Genomic DNA, 18,730 nt, shown 5'->3' on the forward strand with positions numbered 1-18,730 from the left:
TCTGGCACTCTCTCTGGCTCTCTCACTAGCTCTCTCTCTGGCTCTCTCACTAGACCTCTCTCTGGCTCTTTCTGGCGCTCTCTCTGGCTCTCTCTCTCTCTGGTGCTCTCTCTCTCTGGTGCTCTCTCTCTCTGGTGCTCTCTCTCTGGCTCTTTCTGGCACTCTCTCTCTGGCTCTCTCTCTGGCTCTCTCTCTCTGGCTCTCTCTCTCTGGCTCTCTCTCTCTGGCTCTCTCTCTCTGGCTCTCTCTGGCTCTCTCACGAGCTCTCTCTCTGGCTCTTTCTGGCGCTCTCTCTCTCTGGCGCTCTCTCTCTCTGGCACTCTCTCTCTCTGGCGCTCTCTCTCTCTTGGCGCTCTCTCTCTGGCTCTTTCTGGCACTCTCTCTCTGGCTCTCTCTCTCTGGCTCTCTCTCTCTGGCTCTCTCTCTCTGGCTCTCTCTCTCTGGCTCTCTCTCTCTGGCTCTCTCTCTCTGGCTCTCTCTCTCTGGCTCTCTCTCTGGCGCTCTCTGTCTCTGGCGCTCTCTCTCTCTGGTGCTCTCTGTCTCTGGCACTCTCTCTCTCTGGTGCTCTCTCTCTCTGGTGCTCTCTCTCTCTGGCGCTCTCTCTCTCTGGCTCTCTCTCTCTCTGGCGCTCTCTCTCTCTGGCGCTCTCTCTCTCTGGCGCTCTCTCTCTCTGGCGCTCTCTCTCTCTGGCGCTCTCTCTCTCTCTGGTGCTCTCTCTCTCTCTGGCGCTCTCTCTCTCTCTGGCGCTCTCTCTGGCTCGCTCTCTCTCTCGTGCGCTCTCTCTCGCGCGCTCTCTCTCTCGCGCTCTCTCTCTCGCGCGCTCTCTCTCTCTCGTGCGCTCTCTCTCTCGCGCTCTCTCTCTCTCGTGCGCTCTCTCTCTCTCTCGCACTCTCTCTCTACCCCCTATAACATCATCAGCACTCTCTCATAAAAGCATCTGACAGAATGATGATATGCAGGTTAAGTTAGAGTACCCTTCATGTGGACAGAATGATGATATGCAGGTTAAGTTAGAGTACCCTTCATGTGGACAGAATGATGATATGCAGGTTAAGTTAGAGTACCCTTCATGTGGACAGAATGATGCAGGTTAAGTTAGAGTACCCTTCATGTGGACAGAATGATGCAGGTTAAGTTAGAGTACCCTTCATGTGGACAGAATGATGCAGGTTAAGTTAGAGTACCCTTCATGTGGACAGAATGATGCAGGTTAAGTTAGAGTACCCTTCATGTGGACAGAATGATGCAGGTTAAGTTAGAGTACCCTTCATGTGGACAGAATGATGCAGGTTAAGTTAGAGTACCCTTCATGTGGACAGAATGATGCAGGTTAAGTTAGAGTACCCTTCATGTGGACAGAATGATGCAGGTTAAGTTAGAGTACCCTTCATGTGGACAGAATGATGCAGGTTAAGTTAGAGTACCCTTCATGTGGACAGAATGATGCAGGTTAAGTTAGAGTACCCTTCATGTGGACAGAATGATGCAGGTTAAGTTAGAGTACCCTTCATGTGGACAGAATGATGATATGCAGGTTAAGTTAGAGTACCCTTCATGTGGACAGAATGATGCAGGTTAAGTTAGAGTACCCTTCATGTGGACAGAATGATGCAGGTTAAGTTAGAGTACCCTTCATGTGGACAGAATGATGCAGGTTAAGTTAGAGTACCCTTCATGTGGACAGAATGATGCAGGTTAAGTTAGAGTACCCTTCATGTGGACAGAATGATGCAGGTTAAGTTAGAGTACCCTTCATGTGGACAGAATGATGCAGGTTAAGTTAGAGTACCCTTCATGTGGACAGAATGATGAGATGCAGGTTAAGTTAGAGTACCCTTCATGTGGACAGAATGATGCAGGTTAAGTTAGAGTACCCTTCATGTGGACAGAATGATGCAGGTTAAGTTAGAGTACCCTTCATGTGGACAGAATGATGCAGGTTAAGTTAGAGTACCCTTCATGTGGACAGAATGATGCAGGTTAAGTTAGAGTACCCTTCATGTGGACAGAATGATGAGATGCAGGTTAAGTTAGAGTACCCTTCATGTGGACAGAATGATGCAGGTTAAGTTAGAGTACCCTTCATGTGGACAGAATGATGCAGGTTAAGTTAGAGTACCCTTCATGTGGACAGAATGATGCAGGTTAAGTTAGAGTACCCTTCATGTGGACAGAATGATGCAGGTTAAGTTAGAGTACCCTTCATGTGGACAGAATGATGCAGGTTAAGTTAGAGTACCCTTCATGTGGACAGAATGATGCAGGTTAAGTTAGAGTACCCTTCATGTGGACAGAATGATGCAGGTTAAGTTAGAGTACCCTTCATGTGGACAGAATGATGCAGGTTAAGTTAGAGTACCCTTCATGTGGACAGAATGATGCAGGTTAAGTTAGAGTACCCTTCATGTGGACAGAATGATGCAGGTTAAGTTAGAGTACCCTTCATGTGGACAGAATGATGCAGGTTAAGTTAGAGTACCCTTCATGTGGACAGAATGATGCAGGTTAAGTTAGAGTACCCTTCATGTGGACAGAATGATGCAGGTTAAGTTAGAGTACCCTTCATGTGGACAGAATGATGCAGGTTAAGTTAGAGTACCCTTCATGTGGACAGAATGATGCAGGTTAAGTTAGAGTACCCTTCATGTGGACAGAATGATGCAGGTTAAGTTAGAGTACCCTTCATGTGGACAGAATGATGCAGGTTAAGTTAGAGTACCCTTCATGTGGACAGAATGATGCAGGTTAAGTTAGAGTACCCTTCATGTGGACAGAATGATGCAGGTTAAGTTAGAGTACCCTTCATGTGGACAGAATGATGATATGCAGGTTAAGTTAGAGTACCCTTCATGTGGACAGAATGATGCAGGTTAAGTTAGAGTACCCTTCATGTGGACAGAATGATGCAGGTTAAGTTAGAGTACCCTTCATGTGGACAGAATGATGCAGGTTAAGTTAGAGTACCCTTCATGTGGACAGAATGATGCAGGTTAAGTTAGAGTACCCTTCATGTGGACAGAATGATGCAGGTTAAGTTAGAGTACCCTTCATGTGGACAGAATGATGCAGGTTAAGTTAGAGTACCCTTCATGTGGACAGAATGATGCAGGTTAAGTTAGAGTACCCTTCATGTGGACAGAATGATGCAGGTTAAGTTAGAGTACCCTTCATGTGGACAGAATGATGCAGGTTAAGTTAGAGTACCCTTCATGTGGACAGAATGATGCAGGTTAAGTTAGAGTACCCTTCATGTGGACAGAATGATGCAGGTTAAGTTAGAGTACCCTTCATGTGGACAGAATGATGCAGGTTAAGTTAGAGTACCCTTCATGTGGACAGAATGATGCAGGTTAAGTTAGAGTACCCTTCATGTGGACAGAATGATGCAGGTTAAGTTAGAGTACCCTTCATGTGGACAGAATGATGCAGGTTAAGTTAGAGTACCCTTCATGTGGACAGAATGATGCAGGTTAAGTTAGAGTACCCTTCATGTGGACAGAATGATGCAGGTTAAGTTAGAGTACCCTTCATGTGGACAGAATGATGCAGGTTAAGTTAGAGTACCCTTCATGTGGACAGAATGATGCAGGTTAAGTTAGAGTACCCTTCATGTGGACAGAATGATGCAGGTTAAGTTAGAGTACCCTTCATGTGGACAGAATGATGCAGGTTAAGTTAGAGTACCCTTCATGTGGACAGAATGATGCAGGTTAAGTTAGAGTACCCTTCATGTGGACAGAGAGCGTTGTACGTCTTTTGTAATCCCACTTCAAGCTCTTATTTTTAAGATATATTATATTAAGAGACCGTTGAAATATGAGAAGAGAAGACAAAGTGCTGAGAATGTGTTTATCATTCATGACCTCTGACCTCTACAGTATAACTACCTCTGTGTTTTATAATTCATGACCTCTGACCTAAACAGTATAACCCCTCCGTGGTTTGACCTAACCAGCTGTGTCAGGTTGTGTGGGTGTGTTGTTCTGTGTGTCAGACTCCTATAATGATTCTGCTTCTGTCTGTTTCTCTCTCTCTCTCTCTCTCTCTCTCTCTCTCTCTCCCTGTCTCGGTCTCTCTCTCCCTCTCTCGGTCTCTCTCTCTCCCTGTCTCGGTCTCTCTCTCTCCCTGTCTCGGTCTCTCTCTCTCCCTGTCTCGTTCTCTCTCTCCCTGTCTCGTTCTCTCTCTCTCTCCCTGTCTCGGTCTCTCTCTCTCCCTGTCTCGGTCTCTCTCTCTCCCTGTCTCGGTCTCTCTCTCTCCCTGTCTCGGTCTCTCTCTCTCCCTGTCTCGGTCTCTCTCTCTCCCTGTCTCGGTCTCTCTCTCTCCCTGTCTCGGTCTCTCTCTCTCCCTGTCTCGGTCTCTCTCTCTCCCCGTCTCGGTCTCTCTCTCTCCCCGTCTCGGTCTCTCTCTCTCCCCGTCTCGGTCTCGCTCTCTCCCCGTCTCGGTCTCGCTCTCTCCCCGTCTCGGTCTCTCTCTCTCCCCGTCTCGGTCTCTCTCTCTCCCCGTCTCGGTCTTTCCCTGTCTCGGTCTCTCTCTCCCTTTCTCGGTCTCTCTCTCCCTGTCTCGGTCTCTCTCTCTCCCTGTCTCGGTCTCTCTCTCTCCCTGTCTCGGTCTCTCTCTCTCCCTGTCTCGGTCTCTCTCTCTCCCTGTCTCGGTCTCTCTCTCTCCCCGTCTCGGTCTCTCTCTCTCCCTGTCTCGGTCTCTCTGCCTCTCTCCCTGTCTCTCTGCCTCTCTCCCTGTCTCGGTCTTTCTCTGTCTCGGTCTCTCTCTGTCTCGGTCTCGGTCTCTCTCCGTCTCGGTCTCTCCCTGTCTCGGTCTCTCTCTCTCCCTGTCTCGGTCTCTCTCTCTCCCTGTCTCGGTCTCTCTCTCTCTCCCTGTCTCGGTCTCTCTCTCTCCCTGTCTCGGTCTCTCTCTCTCCCTGTCTCGGTCTCTCTCTCTCCCCGTCTCGGTCTCTCTCTCTCCCCGTCTCGGTCTCTCTCTCTCCCCGTCTCGGACTCTCTCTCTCCCCGTCTCGGTCTCGCTCTCTCCCCGTCTCGGTCTCTCTCTCTCCCCGTCTCGGTCTCTCTCTCTCCCCGTCTCGGTCTCTCTCTCTCCCCGTCTCGGTCTCTCTCTCTCCCCGTCTCGGTCTCGCTCTCTCCCCGTCTCGGTCTCTCTCTCTCCCCGTCTCGGTCTCTCTCTCTCCCTGTCTCGGTCTCGCTCTCTCCCCGTCTCGGTCTCTCTCTCTCCCTGTCTCGGTCTCTCTCTCTCCCTGTCTCGGTCTCTCTGCCTCTCTCCCTGTCTCTCTGCCTCTCTCCCTGTCTCGGTCTTTCTCTGTCTCGGTCTCTCTCTGTTTCGGTCTCGGTCTCTCTCTGTCTCGGTCTCTCTCTGTCCCCTACTCCCTCTAGGTGGCAGCTCGTACAGAGAGCGGGGTGAGGAGACGTACCCAGGCCATGTCTCGTTCCTCCTCGTCCAAACGTAAGAGCAGGTTCTCCTCTCTGTGGGGCCTGGACACTACTTCCAAGAAGAAGACTCACCCCACCATCAACCAGGTACATGTTTTTAACATTTGTCCACATTAGGGCTGTTTGACCTATAGCAGTTCTATAGAAATGAAACTGCACAGAGATCTGGAACATTACGCTAGAACTGGCACTTATATCATTACATACAACTTATTTGCTCAGCCATTTTTTGCGGTTCTATATTGACTTGCTGTTTCTACCTCAGGTGTTTGCTGATGGGGAGGAGCCAGTGAAAAAGCCTCTGGACGGGATCTATGATGTGGACACTGCCAGGGAGAGAGGGGTAAGTAGGCATGATACACACACATACACACACTCACTTCCAGGGAGAGAGTGGTAAGTAGGCATGATACACACACACACACACTTCCAGGGAGAGAGTAGTAAGTAGGCATGATACACACACACACACACTTCCAGGGAGAGAGTAGTAAGTAGGCATGATACACACACACACACACACACTTCCAGGGAGATAGTGGTAAGTAGGCATGATACACACACACACACACTTCCAGGGAGATAGTGGTAAGTAGGCATGATACACACACACACACACTTCCAGGGAGAGAGTAGTAAGTAGGCATGATACACACACACACACACACACACTTCCAGGGAGAGAGTAGTAAGTAGGCATGATACACACACACACACACTTCCAGGGAGAGAGTAGTAAGTAGGCATGATACACACACACACACACACTTCCAGGGAGAGAGTAGTAAGTAGGCATGATACACACACACACACACACTTCCAGGGAGATAGTGGTAAGTAGGCATGATACACACACACACACACACTTCCAGGGAGAGAGTAGTAAGTAGGCATGATACACACACACACACACTTCCAGGGAGAGAGTAGTAAGTAGGCATGATACACACACACACACACTTCCAGGGAGAGATTAGTAAGTAGGCATGATACACACACACACACACTTCCAGGGAGATAGTGGTAAGTAGGCATGATACACACACACACACACACTTCCAGGGAGAGAGTAGTAAGTAGGCATGATACACACACACACACACTTCCAGGGAGAGAGTAGTAAGTAGGCATGATACACACACACACACACTTCCAGGGAGAGAGTAGTAAGTAGGCATGATACACACACACACACACACACACACACTTCCAGGGAGATAGTGGTAAGTAGGCATGATACACACACACACACACACTTCCAGGGAGAGAGTAGTAAGTAGGCATGATACACACACACTTCCAGGGAGATAGTGGTAAGTAGGCATGATACACACACACACACACTTCCAGGGAGATAGTGGTAAGTAGGCATGATACACACACACACACACTTCCAGGGAGATAGTAGTAAGTAGGCATGATACACACATACACACACACACTTCCAGGGAGATAGTGGTAAGTAGGCATGATACACACACACATCCAGGGAGAGAGTAGTAAGTAGGCATGATACACACACACACACACACTTCCAGGGAGATAGTGGTAAGTAGGCATGATACACACACACTTCCAGGGAGAGAGTAGTAAGTAGGCATGATACACACACACACACACTTCCAGGGAGAGAGTAGTAAGTAGACATGATACATACACACTTCCAGGGAGAGAGTAGTAAGTAGGCATGATACACACACACACACTTCCAGGGAGAGAGTAGTAAGTAGGCATGATACATACACACACACACTTCCAGGGAGAGAGTAGTAAGTAGGCATGATACATACACACACACACTTCCAGGGAGATAGTAGTAAGTAGGCATGATACACACACACTTCCAGGGAGAGAGTAGTAAGTAGGCATGATACACACACACACACACACACACTTCCAGGGAGATAGTGGTAAGTAGGCATGATACACACACACACACACTTCCAGGGAGATAGTGGTAAGTAGGCATGATACACACACACTTCCAGGGAGATAGTGGTAAGTAGGCATGATACACACACACACACACTTCCAGGGAGATAGTGGTAAGTAGGCATGATACACACACACACACACTTCCAGGAGATAGTAGTAAGTAGGCATGATACACACACACACACACACTTCCAGGGAGATAGTGGTAAGTAGGCATGATACACACACACTTCCAGGGAGAGAGTAGTAAGTAGGCATGATACACACACACACACACTTCCAGGGAGATAGTAGTAAGTAGGCATGATACACACACACACACACTTCCAGGGAGATAGTGGTAAGTAGGCATGATACACACACACACACACTTCCAGGGAGAGAGTAGTAAGTAGGCATGATACACACACACACACACACTTCCAGGGAGAGAGTAGTAAGTAGGCATGATACACACACACTTCCAGGGAGATAGTGGTAAGTAGGCATGATTCACACACACACACACTTCCAAGGAGATAGTGGTAAGTAGGCATGATACACACACACACACACTTCCAGGGAGAGAGTAGTAAGTAGGCATGATACACACACACTTCCAGGGAGAGAGTAGTAAGTAGGCATGATACACACACACACACACTTCCAGGGAGAGAGTAGTAAGTAGGCATGATACATACACACTTCCAGGGAGAGAGTAGTAAGTAGGCATGATACACACACACACACACACTTCCAGGGAGAGAGTAGTAAGTAGGCATGATACATACACACACACACTTCCAGGGAGAGAGTAGTAAGTAGGCATGATACACACACACTTCCAGGGAGAGAGTAGTAAGTAGGCATGATACATACACACACACACACTTCCAGGGAGAGAGTAGTAAGTAGGCATGATACACACACACTTCCAGGGAGGTAGTGGTAAGTAGGCATGATACACACACACATCCAGGGAGAGAGTAGTAAGTAGGCATGATACACACACACACACACACACACACACTTCCAGGGAGAGAGTAGTAAGTAGGCATGATACACACACACTTCCAGGGAGAGAGTAGTAAGTAGGCATGATACATACACACTTCCAGGGAGAGAGTAGTAATAGAGTAGTAAGTAGGCATGATACATACACACTTCCAGGGAGAGAGTAGTAAGTAGGCATGATACATACACACTTCCAGGGAGAGAGTAGTAATAGAGTAGTAAGTAGGCATGATACATACACACTTCCAGGGAGAGAGTAGTAAGTAGGCATGATACACACACACTTCCAGGGAGAGAGTAGTAAGTAGGCATGATACACACACACACACACTTCCAGGGTGATAGTGGTAAGTAGGCATGATACACACACACACACACTTCCAGGGAGATAGTGGTAAGTAGGCATGATACACACAAACTTCCAGGGAGATAGTGGTAAGTAGGCATGATACACACACACACACACTTCCAGGGAGATAGTGGTAAGTAGGCATGATACACACACACACACACACACTTCCAGGGAGATAGTGGTAAGTAGGCATGATACACACACACTTCCAGGGAGAGAGTAGTAAGTAGGCATGATACACACACACACACACACTTCCAGGGAGATAGAGTTAAGTAGGCATGATACACACACACACACACTTCCAGGGAGATAGTGGTAAGTAGGCATGATACACACACACACACACACTTTCAGGGAGAGAGTAGTAAGTAGGCATGATACACACACACACACACACTTCCAGGGAGAGAGTAGTAAGTAGGCATGATACATACACACTTCCAGGGAGATAGTGGTAAGTAGGCATGATACACACACACACACACTTCCAGGGAGAGAGTAGTAAGTAGGCATGATACATACACACACACACTTCCAGGGAGAGAGTAGTAAGTAGGCATGATACACACACACTTCCAGGGAGAGAGTAGTAAGTAGGCATGATACATACACACACACACTTCCAGGGAGAGAGTAGTAAGTAGGCATGATACACACACACTTCCAGGGAGATAGTGGTAAGTAGGCATGATACACACACACTTCCAGGGAGAGAGTAGTAAGTAGGCATGATACATACACACTTCCAGGGAGAGAGTAGTAAGTAGGCATGATACATACACACACACACTTCCAGGGAGAGAGTAGTAAGTAGGCATGATACATACACACACACACTTCCAGGGAGAGAGTAGTAAGTAGGCATGATACATACACACACACACTTCCAGGGAGAGAGTAGTAAGTAGGCATGATACACACACACTTCCAGGGAGAGAGTAGTAAGTAGGCATGATACACACACACTTCCAGGGAGAGAGTAGTAAGTAGGCATGATACACACACACACACACACTTCCAGGGAGATAGTGGTAAGTAGGCATGATACACACACACACACACTTCCAGGGAGATAGTGGTAAGTAGGCATGATACACACACACTTCCAGGGAGATAGTGGTAAGTAGGCATGATACACACACACTTCCAGGGAGATAGTGGTAAGTAGGCATGATACACACACACACACACTTCCAGGGAGATAGTGGTAAGTAGGCATGATACACACACACACACACTTCCAGGGAGATAGTAGTAAGTAGGCATGATACACACACACACACACTTCCAGGGAGATAGTAGTAAGTAGGCATGATACACACACACTTCCAGGGAGAGAGTAGTAAGTAGGCATGATACACACACACACACACTTCCAGGGAGATAGTAGTAAGTAGGCATGATACACACACACACACACTTCCAGGGAGATAGTGGTAAGTAGGCATGATACACACACACACACACTTCCAGGGAGAGAGTAGTAAGTAGGCATGATACACACACACACACACACACACTTCCAGGGAGAGAGTAGTAAGTAGGCATGATACACACACACTTCCAGGGAGATAGTGGTAAGTAGGCATGATACACACACACTTCCAGGGAGATAGTGGTAAGTAGGCATGATACACACACACACACACTGTCAGTCACATGTACAAGTAGTTATGCAGATAGTTAGTTATAAGTTAGTTTGAAACAATGTCTTTGTATCTCTCCAGAAGAGTCATGAGGGGACAGTGAAGAGCCTTCCTCAGGTCAACTCAGACAGTCACATGACAGACAGTGATATCTGGGTGCCTGACCACCTGACCCCGTCCTGGGTGTGTCTCCCTAACGACCAGCCTGTCCTCGCCATCATCCAGCCTGGAGAGTCTGCTCTGGACGTTCTGGAGACCATCTGCAAGGTAACTAGCAACTCAACTAACCTACACCGGAGATCATCTGCCAGGTAACTATCAACTTAACTAACCTACACCGGAGACCATCTGCAAGGTAACTAGCAACTTAACTAACCTACACCGGAGACCATCTGCAAGGTAACTAACAACTTAACTAACCTACACCGGAGACCATCTGCAAGGTAACTAGCAACTTAACTAACCTACACCGGAGACCATCTGCAAGGTAACTACCAACTTAACTAACCTACACCGGAGACCGTCTTCCAGGTAACTAGAAACTTAACTAACCTACACCGGAGACCGTCTGCAAGATAACTAGCAACTTAACTAACCTACACCGGAGACCATCTGCAAGGTAACTAGAAACTTAATTAACCTACACCGGAGACCGTCTGCAAGGTAACTAGAAACTTAACTAACCTACACCGGAGACCATCTGCAAGGTAACTAGAAACTTAACTAACCTACACCGGAGACCATCTGCAAGGTAACTAGCAACGTAACTAACCTACACCGGAGACCATCTGCAAGGTAACTAGAAACTTAACTAACCTACACCGGAGACCATCTGCAAGGTAACTAGCAACTTAACTAACCTACACCAGAGACCATCTGCAAGGTAACTAGAAACTTAACTAACCTACACCGGAGACCATCTGCAAGGTAACTAGAAACTTAACTAACCTACACCGGAGACCATCTGCAAGGTAACTAGAAACTTAACTAACCTACACCGGAGACCGTCTTCCAGGTAACTAGAAACTTAACTAACCTACACCGGAGACCGTCTGCAAGATAACTAGCAACTTAACTAACCTACACCGGAGACCATCTGCAAGGTAACTAGAAACTTAACTAACCTACACCGGAGACCATCTGCAAGGTAACTACCAACTTAACTAACCTACACCGGAGACCGTCTGCAAGGTAACTAGCAACTTAATGAACCTACACCGGAGACCGTCTGCAAGGTAACTAGAAACTTAACTAACCTACACCGGAGACCGTCTGCAAGATAACTAGCAACTTAACTAACCTACACCGGAGACCATCTGCCAGGTAACTATCTCCATCTGCAGCTTTCTCACGGTCAGACAATAAGGTCCCCGTTCAACCTCATCACACCAAGTGGTCCCTCCATCTCGTCCTGTCCGTTCAACCTCATCACACCAAGTGGTCCCTCCATCTCGTCCTGTCCGTTCAACCTCATCACACCAAGTGGTCCCTCCATCTCGTCCTGTCCTTAGTTTCAGAATACCAGCGTTGTACAATACTTTCATGTGTTAGTTTATCCTCTAGACTCTGGACCAGAGCAGACCAGGACCGATGATGGCTCCTAAAGACTGAACCAAGCCCATTACTGCCCAGTCACCCACACACACACCCATCTTAGCCCCTAGGACAGACAGACAGAACAGGACTGATGACATTACACAAATGGGCGGGGCTCTAGCCAGCTGCCTATAGGGCCAGATGGGCGGGGCTCTAGCCAGCTGCCTATAGGGCCAGATGGGCGGGGCTCTAGCCAGCTGCCTATAGGGCCAGATGGGCGGGGCTCTAGCCAGCTGCCTATAGGGCCAGATGGGCGGGGTTCTAGCCAGCTGCCTATAGAGCCAGATGGGCGGGGCTCTAGCCAGCTGCCTATAGGGCCAGATGGGCGGGGCTCTAGCCAGCTGCCTATAGGGCCAGATGGGCGGGGCTCTAGCCAGCTGCCTATAGGGACAGATGGGCGGGGCTCTAGCCAGCTGCCTATAGGGCCAGATGGGCGGGGCTCCAGCCAGTTACCTATAGGGCCAGATGGGCGGGGCTCTAGCCAGCTGCCTATAGGGACAGATGGGCGGGGCTCTAGCCAGCTGCCTATAGGGACAGATGGGCGGGGCTCTAGCCAGCTTCCTATAGGGACAGATGGGCGCCCATCTAGCCAGATGGGCGGGGCTCTAGCCAGCTTTGTGTTTTTTTTTATCATACATTTTTTTTACCTTTTTCTTCAATTCTATTGGTCCATTAAGCCAAGCAAGATCAATCACGCACAGATAAAGTATTTGATCCCAGATCTGCTACTCTGATCCCAGATCTGCCTGTGCCAATCCTCTTTCTGTCTTCTTTACTGAACTCCACAGGCCCACCGGCTGGATCCTGCCAAACATTACCTCCGCCTCAAGTTCCTCGTCGAAAACCAAGTTCAGTTCTACATCCCTAAACCGGAGGAGGACGTGTGTGACTTGGTACGTGTGGTTGTGTGTGTGTCTGTGACTTGGTACGTGTGTGTGTGTGTGTGTGTGTGTGTGTGTGTGTGTGTGTGTGTGTGTGTGTGTGTGTGTGTGTGTGTGTGTGTGTGAGACTTGGTACGTGTGGTTGTGTGTGTGTCTGTGACTTGGTACGTGTGGTTGTGTGTGTGTGTGACTTGGTACGTGTGGTTGTGTGTGACTTGGTACGTGTGGTTGTGTGTGTGTGTGTGTGTGTGTGTGTGTGTGTGTGTGTGTGTGTGTGTGTGTGTGTGTGTGTGTGTGAGTGACTTGGTACGTGTGTGTGTGTGTGTGTGTGTGTGTGAGTGACTTGGTACGTTTCTGATTTCCTCACAGATTATCTCCTGTCACAGTTTTAGCACCCCGCTGAGATAGCAACACTGACACACACACACACACACACACACACACACACAAGGTTTTCCGTGAGGAAAATGTGGATCCGGGCAAGTGACCAGCAGCATTTTAATTTATTGGACATTTGAGAAATGTACCAGACCCATATTTATATTATATTTATTTAACATTTTATTTAACAAGGCAAGTCAGTTCAGAACAAATTCTTATTTACAATAACATCCTACCCCGGCCAAACCCTCCCCTAACCCGGACGACGCTGGGCCAATTGTGCGCCGCCCTATGGGGCTCCCAATCACGGCCTGGAATCGAACAAGGGTCTATAGTGACGCCTATAGCACTGAGATGCAGTGCCTTTAGACCGCTGTGATACAGCCTGGAATCAAACCAGGGTCTGTAGTGACGCCTCTAGCACTGAGATGCAGTGCCTTTAGACCGCTGTGATACAGCCTGGAATCGAACCAGGGTCTGTAGTGACTGACGCCTTTAGCCTCAGACCGCCGTGCCACTCGGGAGCCTTCATACAGGGTGCATACGGTGTGCATACGGTGTGCATACTGTAACCCATCAGGACAGGGATCATGAACGAGATTCAGCCGTTGGACAATTGTTTTCTTGCGCGTATGGTCAGTGGACCAGAACATAATTAGGAATAATTTGTAGACTGCAAATTGACTGCAAGAAGCCCAAACCGATATAATATTGGACTAAAACATAATTTCAAACCAGGCTTACGTTTGTGTACAATCTCTTTATTATGCGTGGGAATACTTTGGAACAGATTTTTAAAATTAAAACCATTTGGAGCTGATTCGCTGGTGTTTTATACAATCTTTTATGTCATTTTTTGAGGTATAAACTTGGAAATGAAAATTCACCTGCTCGCCCGGCAGTTGGGGAACCCTGCAGTAGGGTGTCCATCCACGGTGCTCAGAATGACGTAAATCACATTTTGGATTATTGTAATTCATCTAAACATTACATGCAACTCCTGTAATGAAGCAGACAATAAAAAGTAGTTTTCAAACATTTGGAAAAATGCAATTAGCTGAAAAACACCATTCTAAACAGAACACCTGGGGAACACACCATTCTAAACAGAACACCTGGGGAACACACCATTCCAAACAGAACACCTGGGGAACACACCATTCTAAACAGAGTGCCTGATGCAAGCGGATCCGTATGTGACAGAGATTAGAAACTTAGAAGTAGGGGGACTATGATGAGGCAACAACCAGGATGGGTTGTTAATATGACTAGGATGGGTTGATAATATGACTAGGATGGGTTGATAATATGACTAGGATGGGTTGATAATATGACTAGGATGGGTTGATAATATGACTAGGATGGGTTGTTAATATGACCAGGATGGGTTGTTAATATGACTAGGATGGGTTGATAATATGACTAGGATGGGTTGATAATATGACCAGGATGGGTTGTTAGTATAACCAGGATGGGTTGATAATATGACTAGGATGGGTTGATAATATGACTAGGATGGGTTGTTAGTATAACCAGGATGGGTTGATAATATGACTAGGATGGGTTGTTAATATGACTAGGATGGGTTGTTAATATGACTAGGATGGGTTGATAATATGACTAGGATGGGTTGATAATATGACTAGGATGGGTTGTTAGTATAACCAGGATGGGTTGATAATATGACTAGGATGGGTTGTTAATATTACTAGGATGGGTTGATAATATGACTAGGATGGGTTGATAATATGACTAGGATGGGTTGTTAATATGACTAGGATGGGTTGTTAATATGACTAGGATGGGTTGATAATATGACTAGGATGGGTTGTTAATATGACTAGGATGGGTTGTTAATATGACTAGGATGGGTTGATAATATGACTAGGATGGGTTGATAATATGACTAGGATGGGTTGTTAATATGACTAGGATGGGTTGTTAATATGACTAGGATGGGTTGAAAATATGACTAGGATGGGTTGATAATATGACTAGGATGGGTTGTTAGTATAACCAGGATGGGTTGATAATATGACTAGGATGGGTTGTTAATATGACCAGGATGGGTTGATATTATGACCAGGATGGGTTGATAATTTGACTAGGATGGGTTGTTAATATGACCAGGATGGGTTGATAACAGGACCAGGATGGGTTGATAACATGACTAGGATGGGTTGATAACATGACTAGGATGGGTTGATAATATGACTAGGATGGGTTGTTAATATGACTAGGATGGGTTGATAATATGACTAGGTTGGGTTGATAATATGACTAGGATGGGTTGTTAATATGACCAGGATGGGTTGTTAATATGACTAGGATGGGTTGATAATATGACTAGGATGGGTTGTTAATATGACCAGGATGGGTTGTTAATATGACCAGGATGGGTTGTTAGTATAACCAGGATGGGTTGATAATATGACTAGGATGGGTTGATAATATGACTAGGATGGGTTGATAATATGACTAGGATGGGTTGATAACATGACTAGGATGGGTTGATAATATGACTAGGATGGGTTGATAATATGACTAGGATGGGTTGTTAATATGACCAGGATGGGTTGTTAGTATAACCAGGATGGGTTGATAATATGACTAGGATGGGTTGATAATATGACTAGGATGGGTTGTTAATATGACCAGGATTGGTTGATAACATGACCAGGATGGGTTGATAATATGGGTTGATAACATGACTAGGATGGGTTGATAATATGACTAGGATGGGTTGTTAGTATAACCAGGATGGGTTGATAATATGACTAGGATGGGTTGTTAATATTACTAGGATGGGTTGATAATATGACTAGGATGGGTTGATAATATGACTAGGATGGGTTGTTAATATGACTAGGATGGGTTGTTAATATGACTAGGATGGGTTGATAATATGACTAGGATGGGTTGTTAATATGACTAGGATGGGTTGTTAATATGACTAGGATGGGTTGATAATATGACTAGGATGGGTTGATAATATGACTAGGATGGGTTGTTAATATGACTAGGATGGGTTGAAAATATGACTAGGATGGGTTGATAATATGACTAGGATGGGTTGTTAGTATAACCAGGATGGGTTGATAATATGACTAGGATGGGTTGTTAATATGACCAGGATGGGTTGATATTATGACCAGGATGGGTTGATAATTTGACTAGGATGGGTTGTTAATATGACCAGGATGGGTTGATAACAGGACCAGGATGGGTTGATAACATGACTAGGATGGGTTGATAACATGACTAGGATGGGTTGATAATATGACTAGGATGGGTTGTTAATATGACTAGGATGGGTTGATAATATGACTAGGTTGGGTTGATAATATGACTAGGATGGGTTGTTAATATGACCAGGATGGGTTGTTAATATGACTAGGATGGGTTGATAATATGACTAGGATGGGTTGTTAATATGACCAGGATGGGTTGTTAATATGACCAGGATGGGTTGTTAGTATAACCAGGATGGGTTGATAATATGACTAGGATGGGTTGATAATATGACTAGGATGGGTTGATAATATGACTAGGATGGGTTGATAACATGACTAGGATGGGTTGATAATATGACTAGGATGGGTTGATAATATGACTAGGATGGGTTGTTAATATGACCAGGATGGGTTGTTAGTATAACCAGGATGGGTTGATAATATGACTAGGATGGGTTGATAATATGACTAGGATGGGTTGTTAATATGACCAGGATGGGTTGATAACATGACCAGGATGGGTTGATAATATGGGTTGATAACATGACTAGGATGGGTTGATAATAGGACCAGGATGGGTTGTTAATATGACTAGGATGGGTTGATAACACGACTAGGATGGGTTGATAATAGGACCAGGATGGGTTGTTAATATGACTAGGATGGGTTGATAACACGACTAGGATGGGTTGATAATACGACCAGGATGGGTTGATAATATGACTAGGATGGGTTGATAATATTAGTTGATATTATGACCAGGATGGGTTGATAATATGGGTTGATAATATTACCAGGATGGGTTGATAATATGACTAGGATGGGTTGTTAATATGACCAGGATGGGTTGATATTATGACCAGGATGGGTTGATAATATGACTAGGATGGGTTGTTAATATGACCAGGATGGGTTGATAATAGGACCAGGATGGGTTGATAACATGACTAGGATGGGTTGATAACATGACTAGGATGGGTTGATAATATGACTAGGATGGGTTGATAATATGACTAGGATGGGTTGATAATATGACTAGGATGGGTTGTTAATATGACCAGGATGGGTTGTTAGTATAACCAGGATGGGTTGATAATATGACTAGGATGGGTTGATAGTATGACCAGGATTGGTTGATAATATTACCAGGATGGGTTGATAACATGACTAGGATGCGTTGATAACATGACTAGGATGGGTTGATAATATGACCAGGATGGGTTGATAATATGACCAGGATGGGTTGATAATATGACCAGGATGGGTTGATAGTATGACCAGGATGGGTTGATAGTATGACCAGGATGGGTTGATAAAATGACCAGGATGGGTTGATAATACAACCAGGATGGGTTGATAATACAACCAGGATGGGTTGATAATACGACCAGGATGGGTTGATAATACAACCAGGATGGGTTGATAACATGACCAGGATGGGTTGATAATATGACCAGGATGGGTTGATAATACAACCAGGATGGGTTGATAACATGACCAGGATGGGTTGATAATATGACCAGGATGGGTTGATAATATGTCCAGGATGGGTTGATAACATGACCAGGATGTGCCTTTGGGTTCTGGACAAATGAAGAAAGTTGATATGAAAACAAATAGAACAGGCGAGGAAGACTTTATAAAAATAATTGCCTCCACGTTTTTTTGTGGTGGGATTTTTTCCTAGGCTCCTTTGAAGCAAAGTAAGATGAGCCTCATGATATGAAGTAAATGTTAAGTTTTCAAACATTTCAGTTTATACACTGCTCAAAAAAAATAAAGGGAACACTTAAACTACACAATGTAACTCCAAGTCAATCACACTTCTGTGAAATCAAACTGTCCACTTACGAAGCAACACTGATTGACAATAAATTGCACATGCTGTTGTGCAAGTGGAATAGACAACAGGTGGAAATTATAGGCAATTAGCAAGACACCCCCCAATAAAGGAGTGGTTCTGCAGGTGGGGACCACAGACCGCTTCTCAGTTCCTATGCTTCCTGGCTGATGTTTTGGTCACTTTTGAATGCTGGCGGTGCTTTCACTCTAGTGGTAGCATGAGACGGAGTCTACAACACACACAAGTGGCTCAGGTAGTGCAGCTCATCCAGGATGGCACATCAATGCGAAGAAGGAGGTTTGCTGTGTCTGTCAGCGTATGGAGTATGGAGGCGCTACCAGGAGACAGGCCAGTACATCAGGAGATGTGGAGGAGGCCGTAGGAGGGCAACAACCCAGCAGCAGGACCGCTACCTCCGCCTTTGTGCAA

General features: G+C 46.1%; 1 protein-coding gene across 5 annotated transcripts in view; it reads left to right on the plus strand.

Moving 5' to 3' along the window:
• LOC110508084 (rho guanine nucleotide exchange factor TIAM1) overlaps positions 1 to 18,730 on the plus strand; it is a 217,684-nt gene that overhangs the window by 122,753 nt on the left and 76,201 nt on the right. For 4 of the 5 annotated variants that reach the window (XM_090224100.1, XM_090224104.1, XM_090224101.1 and 1 more), the window contains 4 exons: positions 5,382 to 5,525; positions 5,704 to 5,781; positions 10,449 to 10,634; positions 12,752 to 12,856. In XM_090224100.1, coding sequence (XP_090080226.1) covers positions 5,382 to 5,525; positions 5,704 to 5,781; positions 10,449 to 10,634; positions 12,752 to 12,856 — 513 coding nt within the window. The remainder of the gene's footprint in view (positions 1 to 5,381; positions 5,526 to 5,703; positions 5,782 to 10,448; positions 10,635 to 12,751; positions 12,857 to 18,730) is intronic. The other variant, XM_090224103.1, reaches the window with a different exon arrangement.

This window comes from Oncorhynchus mykiss, chromosome 27 (assembly GCF_057628025.1).
Source record: "Oncorhynchus mykiss isolate SJ-2025 chromosome 27, ASM5762802v1, whole genome shotgun sequence".
In the NCBI taxonomy this organism is placed as follows: domain Eukaryota; kingdom Metazoa; phylum Chordata; class Actinopteri; order Salmoniformes; family Salmonidae; genus Oncorhynchus; species Oncorhynchus mykiss.